General features: G+C 40.5%; 1 protein-coding gene across 2 annotated transcripts in view; it reads right to left on the bottom strand.

The window, feature by feature from the left end:
• The window catches only part of LOC138008351 (NACHT domain- and WD repeat-containing protein 1-like), a 22295-nt gene continuing 11116 nt past the window's right edge, over nt 1-11179 (bottom strand). The window contains exons 7-15 of one of the 2 annotated variants that reach the window (XM_068855664.1): nt 11032-11179; nt 10373-10681; nt 8911-9135; nt 8401-8613; nt 5097-5340; nt 3708-4739; nt 2168-3413; nt 1220-1380; nt 1-1135 (exon numbers count right to left, since the gene is read on the bottom strand). The exon at nt 11032-11179 is cut by the window's right edge and continues 34 nt beyond it. In XM_068855664.1, the coding sequence (XP_068711765.1) occupies nt 549-1135; nt 1220-1380; nt 2168-3413; nt 3708-4739; nt 5097-5340; nt 8401-8613; nt 8911-9135; nt 10373-10681; nt 11032-11179 (4165 nt within the window). In that variant the 3' untranslated portion in view covers nt 1-548. The remainder of the gene's footprint in view (nt 1136-1219; nt 1381-2167; nt 3414-3707; nt 4740-5096; nt 5341-8400; nt 8614-8910; nt 9136-10372; nt 10682-11031) is intronic. The other variant, XM_068855663.1, reaches the window with a different exon arrangement.

The raw sequence follows: 11179 nt of genomic DNA, 5'->3' as shown, positions 1-11179 counted from the left end.
TGATAAGCATCGCCATTTTATTAATGAACCGAGACCACGTGTTGATGTGGAGACAGACCCTTTTTATGGTTTATTCAATATTATACAGGCTGTCTATGAGAGTGGACGGAAATGTTTTAAAGAGGCGAGAAAAAGCTAAACAACTGGCCGGATAGCTGAGATTACAATGCCCCCTTCTTGACTCTCCTAAGGCAAGAGCCCATAACCTGGAGCTTACAAGTCCTATACTAAGTCTACGTAACTGCATTCTCACAGATCAAGCTATTTTTAGGCGAGTTCTTAAATAAGAATTGCCTTGCACCGGAGTTATCATTCTCAATCCCATGGATAATATGGGTAATAATTTCTCGTGCACAAATTGTGATTAGCTAGAAAGGTTTGCTTTCGCGGGAAAATAATCTAAAAATAACTTGGTCTGCATAAACGCCGTTCCACAAATACAATGAAGTTGTACGCTTATAATCACTGATAGGCTCCTCAGTGCCTAAGGCCATTGAATTGATCAATCCTTGTACACTTCTTCAAGAGCAACGAGCAAACCCACCTGACTATCTGTTGAGAATTTTAAAGTCTGTCAAATCTACAACTGAACAGCAAGTAAATCCGTTAAAAGACCTTAATTGCAGTTCTGTTTGGTTTTTTTCTTTTACAAGAACAAAGGCAACAACATCAGTTATCTCCAGAGCAACAAAGTGACCGTCGCTCGAGATATTCATGGAGGACACTTTTGCATCCGGAGTAAACACAGTTAATAACTCGACGTGGTCCTTGTGCAGTCTCCAAAATCGAATCGACCGATCCTTGGAGTCCAGGCCCCCTGCCGTTGTCATGGCAACTGTGCCATCATCAGTAGTGTATATACGGTGAATTGATCCTAGATGGGCACGGTTTATTCTATGGAGGCATTGTCCATCTCCATTGTCAATGTCACAGAGTTCAATTGTTCCATCAAACAGTCCAAGCAGCAAATTTCTGGTTTCTGCTAAGATAGCCGATGTATGAATTTGGTGCTTCGTTTTGGATGCAAACGAGAGGTTTCCACTTTTCACATCAAAGACAACAGCGCGGTAGACTCTGGTGTGTGAGTCGTAAACTATGTCGGACAAAAGGCTTCCATCTTTAGCCAACTGCATTTCTAGAAGGAAGAACATCGAAAATGAGAAGCAGCTTTTGAAAACCCCCAAAAATTTTTAAGTCAATAGTCCATGCCGAAACTTACCACTGAAATCTGTCTCCGCGTTGTCTATGTCAATTTCCTGGACGCGCTTCCTTTGTTTCATATCCCAAACGGTGAAATAGTACCGAGACTTAACTGAGTCCGCTTCATTGATCACGCTGTGCCCGGATACACAGATATCTCCATTTGGTGTACACACAAGTCTGGGAAAGAAAACTTGTGGTCAGAAACGCTATTTATTATATGACCAGCTCCGTGAGCGGGCAAGATGAGCCAAATCCCACGCTGTGATTGGCTACCCGAGGGTGCAAGATGGAGCTGTCTTGTAGCTCGGGATTTCTCGCTTATTCCCGTAAGATCAAACTTCGCAAAAAAAGATAAACAAGCAAAAAAGAACTTGGCCAATATCCAGCCATCTGGACCTTATGCTTGGTCAATAACCCATACATTGTATTCTAAAGCCAATCGAGCAAACAGAATGTGGACAACTCTTCATTGACATAAAATGAACAACTTTACGTTGTTATAGTTACTAAGCATTGAAGCATACGATCAAAAAGCAACCCTTATGAATGAATTACCATTGTAACAGATTTTGGTTGCTATTCTCAGATATTTATCTCCATTTTTTCCACCTATTATAATTAGATATAAATTTGCTCTTTCATCAAAAGCCTCCAAGAAGATTAATTTCTAACTGGAAACAAGGTTCACTTATTCAAGGACCTCCTTTTCCAAGAAAAGAAAGGTATAAATTGTTGCCGGCATTGTTTCAAGCTTAAAAGAAGCCCATAGAATTCGAATGAAAGTATGTTAAATGGCGAGACTCTCCGAGACATGATAGTCGAAACAGTGAATGATGGCAGTGGCACACTTCTGCAGCTGATGAGGCGCAGTGTCGACAATAATACATCACCTATCTTCCCTGAGGATGAAGAAATCAATACAAAACATAATTAAGAAGTGAAATAAGCAATCAATTTAGCTAACCTTCGAATGTGCTCACAGTGCATCTCGGATGTTTTCTGGCCAGTGCGCATGTCATACACAGACAAAGATCTTTGGTCAGAATTTACCGCAACTACTTCATGCTTCACGTGGATAAAGAAAGCATTTGTCAGTCCTTCGTCCCAGATGTCACCCTCAAACTCACGAATCATTTGGCTCTGGTTGATGTCGAATAGGTGCATCTTTCCTGACGACACAATGATTGCTTCACTGTCATTAACTAACGCAATTTGAGGTTTCACACCATTTACAAATCGAAAGGAATGGCCTGCTTGAAGGTCTACTACTCGTAATGCATCTTTCTCCCAACAAACGGCACGATATCCACACATGTCCACTATTTCCAACTCAATTTCCTCCTCGCTTTCATCACTTGCAGATGTAGGGACACATCTGTCCAGATCCCAAAGTCGAACAATTTTGTCTCGTGATGCAGATAAGACGTGGTTGGTGTCAATGAATTGTATTAAATGAATGCTACTCGGGTACATGAGAATCCACTGGGTGACCTCTCCAGAAATCAAATCAAAAATCTTTATTTCGGCTTGAAAAACATTAGCACTAGCCAAAAACCTCGGATTTCCTAAGGTCAATGCCTTAGAGTTGTCCATCGACAATGCATAGCATCGCACTTTGCTGGAAGGGTCGACTAGGATGCGGACCAGCACATTTGTATTTAAATCCCAAAGCTCAAGTGTAAAAAACGTTGTTTGCACGGCGGATCCTCTTCTTGAATTGGGTGATCCTTCACTAAGTGCCAAAAGCAGCATGGCCGTCTTTGTAACACCCATAAAGTGAACGAAATGGCCCGCGCTAACTTGAACTACATCCCTCACTTCTTTAGTGTTTAAATTTGCCTGTCGTACCCAACCTGCTGCCGAAGCAAGATTGCTTCTGCTCGCGTACAAGACAGTTTGGTCTACCATTGAACAAAGACATAACGGAGAAGAGTTTCCACCGGATGTCACTAAGTTGCTGTCAGTAATCTCTAAGGTGATTCGTCCCGTCTGCAAATCAAAGAACTTGATGCACGAGTCTTGAATTGTTCCCAGTAACGCCGTGTTTTCTTTCTCAAGCACACAAATAGGTGCGGCAGTAGGCATGTGCTCTTGTGATACGGAGAACACACGCTGTCCATTTGAAAGCCTCCACACTGAAATGGCGCTGCTTCCAGAGACCACCAACAATGAATTATCTGGAGAAATTGCTACAAACCAAACATCTTCACCTGAAAAAAGCAAGTACATCAAAATGAATTCGAAGTGAGAAAAAAAAAATCAAAATGCATATTGAGGAAACTTTCAATTAAACTTCACTGCGTCTGTGTGCTGATTATTACAATTCAACGGAATCTTGTTATTAATATTACAGAAAAACGAACAACACTGCCTGATACTATTTTCGATCCACGAAAGAACGCCAAACTGAAATGAAGGCAAAAACACACTACAACCAAAGATGTTATAAGGATGGTGTCCGTCGGTTTGTCAATCGGATACTCAAAAACAACTGGCTCACTTACCTACTCCCTCTAAAGTTCTCACTAATCTGCCCGAATAGACGTTCCATACTGTGCACGTCGAGTCAAAAGACGCGCTTGCGATCAGTTTACCATCCGCACTGGAACTTAGAGCAGAGATGGGCAACTGGTGTCCAGACATGGAGTGTATCAAAGGCCCACCAGGTGAGGTCAAACACACCGTACTGGGTAATAAGGAAGAGAGCCGCGAATTTCGAGCCTGGTGTAGTAACGAACTGATGATGTCAGATTCATTGCCGGTTGGGATTCGTCCTAGGAGTTGGGACGATAACTGGGCCGGATGCTGTAGAAGAGCAAATGTTGACAGCTGAAGAGTTTCCTTTACAAGCTGGATGTCTTTGTCGAAAATTCTTTGGAGGGCGAAATCAAAATCATCCATGAGGTCTCGTAGAGAGTAAGCCTCCAAACAAGACAGAAGAAATGAAAAGTTGCACAAAACTTCCTTCTTCAGCGTCTCTAAGTCCTTGCACAAAACCAAATGGAAAGGCAGTTCACTTATCTTGCGATAGTTGAAGTTCCTTAGCTTTTTGCTGCTTTTACCGTCATCAAATGTCCAAGGTTGATTAGGAACAAAACGATCAGCTTCTAAATTCTCACCCCTTGTTGTTTTATACGGCTTTTTCCTTCCGTTGGCCCAAACGCCCAAGAAGTAATCACTTAAACCTTGATGGGTGTGAATCCTTTCCTCTTCCGACGATAGATAGCGATCTCGAGCAGCTTCAATGAACTGTCTGTGATACCATGTGATAACACTTGCACCATCAGCGCCCCTGTCAATCAAATAACCAGCTAAATCATTCTTTATCCGGACCTCAAGCAATGGAGGGATTCGTCTGATTGGTGGTGTCCAATACTGGTAGACGTCATCCAAGACCTGATCGTCACAAGAGAGCAAGTCCTCTATTTCGGTGGATGTCAGGCCACTCTTAGAAGCCGTGATGTAAGCCAGTGTATGCTGCACCAACAATCGTCCGTGCTGTATCTCAACCCTCTCAAACAGAGCGTTTACAGCTCCTGAAACGTGAAAACAGCGTATCAGTGCTGTGAAAGCCATGATAGCCATTAGGATAACTGAGTAGGAAAGGTTGAAATTAATTTCAGTGTTGGGCTTGGAACTATTTGACGTAGTCCTCTCCCCGCCTCGCCTCGCTTTAGAGAGCTTGATGACAGGCTACTATTTCCCTTGAAAGGAATGGAGATTAAAAGCTGCCATCGATTAGTGGGCTGAGTAAGCATTCAACATCCGATTTACCAAGGAAATGAAAGTTTTCTGACTGATGGGTAGACTCTTTCTCCAATAAAGATGCGTTATTTAACGTCATATTTCTAGTTTTAACTGAGATATTTTCATAGTATCTATATATGCCTAACCTCGGACTGTGTCTTGAAGCACAGTTTCACTGGGTAAAGAATATGACTTCCATCTTAGTGCCTCGTCAAATGCCACCCGAATAAAGATCGGTAGAGAGCACTTTTGAAGTGCTTCGGTGACAATGGATTCCTGCGATGGTGAAAGAGTTCTCCCAGCAACGCTCAACCAGTTTCTTAAAATCTGAAAGGCATCCTTCTCGGGCAATTTGGGAACCTCCACAAAGTTGTCTTCACCAAGCAAAGACTGCAAAGAAAGATGAAAGAAGGCTTTGAAGGTACAAAGGTCATTCTGCAATCCTGGACAAAAATCGTTGACATTCTTCGTCCCGTAGGAGAATAACTACGACAAAGGCCCAAGGCAATGAGCAATCTAGAGGGTTTAAACTGTTTAAGCTGCTGTTAGGAATGTTTATAAGTTATATTACACAAGGAATTTTAGACAAATAGGATTTTTATTATGTAAGATTTAATCTTTCGTAGTTAAATTTTCTTACTCGGTGTTTCGCTCATGAAATGATAGTTAGAAAGATCATCGCAGTTCGAAAAACAGCTTAAGCAGTTGCAAGAAAGACTGAGAAAATCTAGGCTTGATCAGGAATCGAATCCCTTTAAGCTTTCATGTTGAATCATATGAGTTCGTATATTCTAAAAAAAATCATTTAAGTCATGTATGTTTATCTTACCTGTAGTATTGGGAAGCACTCGTATTCATTGTCAGGCATTGTCCCATCAGTGGATAATAAGGACGCTTAAAATGCATGGGATACACAATAGCCTCATACACCTCATTAAATCTGCCATGAAGACATGAAGAATCACACTGGAGGTAAATACCAGTAATGCCAAAGAGACGATTGGTCCAATCAAAATGAACAGAGGGATTTTACAAGGAGATTCATTTTGTGTACGATTATTTACTCTCGCACTGAATCCCATCGCATGGTACTTAAGAAGCACAGAAGGGTACACTTTGTCTCACGCTCCTGATCGAAAGATCACGCATCTTTTGTTTGTAGACGACCTCAAATCGTATCATACGTCTGAACAAAAGGCAGCAGTCGTGTCAAGCAAACTGAAAATGATGTTTAAGGATATCGGCCTGGAATGCGGGATTAACAAGTGTGCAGCCGTTCACATAAAAAAAGAGGTCACCTAAAAACCAGTGGAAATCATGTAACACCATGCCCACTTATGATGATGACAACATACCTCTCATAGGTGACCATGACCATTATAACTTCTTGGGTAAGCTCCAAAACACTCAACACCTGAATGATAAAGTCACCAAGGAGGCCGCTGAAGAATATGAAAAATGAACGTGGGTCATCTGGACATCCCCATTGTCAATTCCGCGCAAGGTCAAAGCTACAAACACCTACGCACTGCCTACACTGCAGTATTATATGTGGACAACAGATTGGCCACTTAACACCTTAAGAGATCTCGACAGACTAACAAGGAAGAACATCAATGAACGTCATGGTAAACACAGGCACGACTCGACGCAGGTCCTGTACCTACCACCTGAAGAAGGAGGAAAAGGACTTATGGAGCTTGAAGTACTCTACAAACAAACAAAGATAAAGGTGGCCCACTATATAAGCACCTCGGATGACGCTCACATTAAATTGGTGACATCTTTTCAGAAGAAAGAGGAAGACAGGAATTTGAAATCAGTGTTCAAGGACACCAAGAGATATGCGGATGAAGTGCAACTAAGCCGCCAATTCAATGAAGAAGCCACAGTTATTACTCACGATGACCAGGTGGCAGTAGTTAGTACTAAAGAACCCAAAAGCATCAAACAAATCCTAAGAAGGACCACTCAACAGAAGAGAAGAACCGAAGTCATGGAACTGCCCTGGCTAGGAAAGTATGTGAGCCAGCATTGGAAAGATGCAGAGACCACACCTGTATCGTATCAGATATTCAGGAGCTATAAGACAGCAATTAATGAATACTAAGGTGTACAGGAAGCATAAATTACAAGAGAGTGTTGATGAAACGAACTGCCGATTACGTTCCAACGATCAAGAAACAGTACCCCACATACAGATACTATTCAAGGACAGGCACGATAGAATGTTACAACCTCTGTACCAAAGTATATTGGAAAAGTTCGAATTCAGTCAATCTCAACACTTTCTACCATGGTATAAGCACAGCCATTCAGTACCATGTCTGGAGAATGAAAAAGCGAAAGTTTTGTGGGATATTCCATGGCATCTGGAAAAATATCCAAGAAATGGAGGCAACAAACATGACACGATTGTACCAGACAAAGTGAACAAGGAAAGGTTCATCGTAGAAGGAACTGTTTGCTTGCCGGGGACAATACCAGCGAGGACAATGTTCAAAAGGAAAAAATAAGAAGATTTAAGAATTGGAGTAAAGAGTTTATATTCTAGACACAAAGTTAGCAGTATACAAGTAATTTTCGATTTCCTAGCCGCTTACTCTATTAACTTAGAGAACGAATTGACTAAGATTTTACAAGATAAAAAGGTTGTAAGCAAACCACAGAAAAGTCACAGAAATGGATAATTTCTCAAAATTGTGAAATCGTGAAAAGATTCAAGTCATAAAGACAGTTGCTCGTTAGCTTCGTTATCTAAATGAACAATTGTAGAGTTTTTTTTTTGGTTTTGTTTTGTTGTTTTGTTTTTTGTTTTTCTTAGAAAGTGATTATCTCTTTGTACATACATTGTAAATAGTATACTAGTTATACTTGTCAAAGACAGTTTTCTGCACAATACTACTACTACTATTAGTACTACTACTACTACTACTACTACTACTACTACTACTACTACTACTAATAATAATAATAATAATAATAATTATAATGATAATAATAATAATAATATTAATTTTATTATTATTATTATTATTATTATTATTATTATGGTAATAATAATGATGATGATGATGATGATGCTAAGAATGAGGGAAAAGTGGGAGTAAAAGTGGGAGTAAAGAGGTGCTAGCAATCTAGAGGGTTTAAACTGTTTAAGCTGCTGTTAGGAATGTTTATAAGTTATATTACACAAGGAATTTTAGACAAATAGGATTTTTATTATGTAAGATTTAATCTTTGGTAGTTAAATTTTCTTACTCGGTGTTTCGCTCATGAAATGATAGTTAGAAAGATCATCGCAGTTCGAAAAACAGCTGAAGCAGTTGCAAGAAAGACTGAGAAAATCTAGGCTTGATCAGGAATCGAATCCCTTTAAGCTTTCATGTTGAATCATATGAGTTCGTATATTCTAAAAAAAATCATTTAAGTCATGTATGTTTATCTTACCTGTAGTATTGGGAAGCACTCGTATTCATTGTCAGGCAAAGTGGAGACGATAAGCTTTACATGGTCTGGAAGAACTAAAGGAAACCAAATAAGCTGTCTGGCGTTATCCTCAAGCCCAAACTGATCCAGCGAATCCAAGAATATGAAGAGTGGTTTTTCAGCTGTTGCCATCTGAAGACAACTTGCAAAATCCTCTTGAAGCTCTTTGATTTCCTGTTGAGGAAGCAACTGGAATCAGCCAAGCGAGTAAAATAATGATGAACCGACTTGATGATCCTCCTCCGTTGCATTTATAGGACATAAAATTGGTCACGGTGCGGGCAATTTCAATTACCGAATCCTGATAATATTATTAAATACACGTAAGTGGGCAAAAAAACGACTTAAAAAACGTGTAAATCTAGGTTTATCAACTCTCATATTAGAAATCGGGATTTCTCCTCTGATGCTACGTCCACGCCGGTCCTATGGGGGGAACCTCTGACTACCAATACGCTGATCTCTACAAACCTCTCTGATTGTGCGAGGATCTCGCCCATAAATGTTGCAGATTTGTTCACAGACACTATGCAGCAAAAGACGAATTTGTGAAGAGTTCGGTGTGGTGCCAATGTATCTAATGACGACGTTTGATTGACTGGAGATATTCCATGCCTCTTTTGCGACCATGGACATCACAGATGTCTTGCCACAGCCCGATTGACCGTAAACGACGAACGCATCACGTCTATCATCCTGAAACACACAACGCCGTTGCAAGTTACTTTTCCAGACTAGCTTTTGAAGGAAATAACTGTTTTTCAGTACTCGAAGTGCGGGTAAAAAGTCAAACTGATCCTCGCACTGCACGTAACTTGACAATTTTAATTAAGAAATTGTCTCTTACAGAGACCTGAAAAATTAAGGCGGACTCAACAGGATTCGAACCCTTGACCTCTACGATGCGGCTGCAGTGCTCAACCAACTGAGCTATGAAGCCACTCAGTTGTGAGCTGGTCAAATTTTTGGGCTAATGTGTTCCGTGACAGGACTCGATGGATGAAGTAAATGTGTATAGTCGTATAAATAAATGTAGTATACAATATATGGAGCATTGCACCGGCATCGGCATCGCAGAGGTCATGGGTTTCGAATCCCGTTGAAGCTCTCTGAATTTTTCTGGTGGTTGTAAGAGACAATTGTCCAGGAACGTGCGAGGATCACTTCATCCTTTCAGACCGACTTATGGCGCAAAGTAAAAGCAGGCGTGCAGATCCCATGCTTATACCTGGATTTAGCAGTAATATTCACCCCAGTACCAATCAAGAATTGTTAGGACTCAAAGTATGGGATCTATTGGGTGAATATGATTTTGACGCCGTGAAGACATACTGGCTGGGAAAAACGTATGGGTAGATTTGAAGTGGTAAACGAGGTTTCATGGCATTAACTGTCCGTGTGGGAGAATCATGTCGCTTGTTCATTTTTGGCTATGAAATATTTCAACTTTTTTTTCTAGCTTGTTTTCCACCCTTAACAAACTGTGATACACTGGACTTTGGTATTTGTACCTCCCTTTTTATGATGCCTCCACAAGAGAGGAAGAGGAGAGAGAACACATTTACCATACATGGACTTCTTAAAAATGATAATTTTTTTTGCAATCTAAATTTAGCCCGTGGTCATGATGCGCGGCTATTTTAAGGAAGACGTCTGATTGGTTAGTTGTGATTACGTCACTAAAATTCAAAACCACATGGCGCGAAGCTTTAAATAGATTTTAAAAAACTATTATGGGGCATGGGGATGTGTTCTCTCCCGGACCCCTCATCCTCTCAGTCTTGGCCAACATTAGAAGAATCACTCCGTTCTTATAATGTGTACCTCAGCAGAATCTCTAACAGGTAGCCACCGGAACATTGCGTTGAAATTAATTTAATCAAACTATTATTCACTTTTGAAAGGGTGAATTTCATATGTTGCAGTTGAGTACCTTAAGATACACTCTGCATCGGTCGAGAATTCCTTTCCGTCCGTAGAAGGTGCTGCATTTGTTTTGGCAAAATCGTAAGTGTTCAACAACTTCATCATAGAGTTGGTCATTGACATCGCCTTTTAAATTTCTGCTTATGAAATCTGTGATCTTATCCTTCAGTAGGTATTCGACTTCCTTGCATAAGTTACTGATATATTCAGCGTGTTCCGGAACACTGCTAGGAGATATTCCTTTGGAGTTCCATTCCACCTCAAATGTCCTGATGCAGGAGCTTGGTAAGGTCTTCATGACAACGTCTTTGAGTTTCTGCAAAAAAAGTGGTGATTTTTAGAATGGTTATTGGTAACATAATAAAAGGCGGGTCACATTGGGGACTAAGTATGCCCAAGTTTTACTTTGCGTGTGAACGGGGTTTGTTTTAGTTGAAATACCTCACTTTGTAACCTTAGCAACGAGGTATCTTCAGAGAGCTGAAGTACGATCTCAAGTCTGATTTTATCCATTCGAATGCGTACTTGAACAGATGAAGAAAAACGATAAGGCGACAAGACGTCAAGTAAGTTTCAAGTTGACGTGACTTTCTGTCGCACTTACATGTATGGCCTACTTGGACCTCAGTATGAACTCGTCTAGATAAATCGCATTCTTGATCTTACCAATAAAAGGTCTTTTGCGTCAAGATCGATCACTCGAGTACTGCAATTTATGTCAATAAAGGACTGTGCATTCTTGTCTTGTAAATGATTTTCCAGATCACGTATATTCCTACTGATCCACAGACAGTGTTTCTCTGGATTATCGACA

The sequence above is a fragment of the Montipora foliosa genome, chromosome 6 (genome assembly GCF_036669935.1).
Source record: "Montipora foliosa isolate CH-2021 chromosome 6, ASM3666993v2, whole genome shotgun sequence".
Classification (NCBI taxonomy): domain Eukaryota; kingdom Metazoa; phylum Cnidaria; class Anthozoa; order Scleractinia; family Acroporidae; genus Montipora; species Montipora foliosa.
This window is presented reverse-complemented; position numbering and strand designations above follow the sequence as displayed.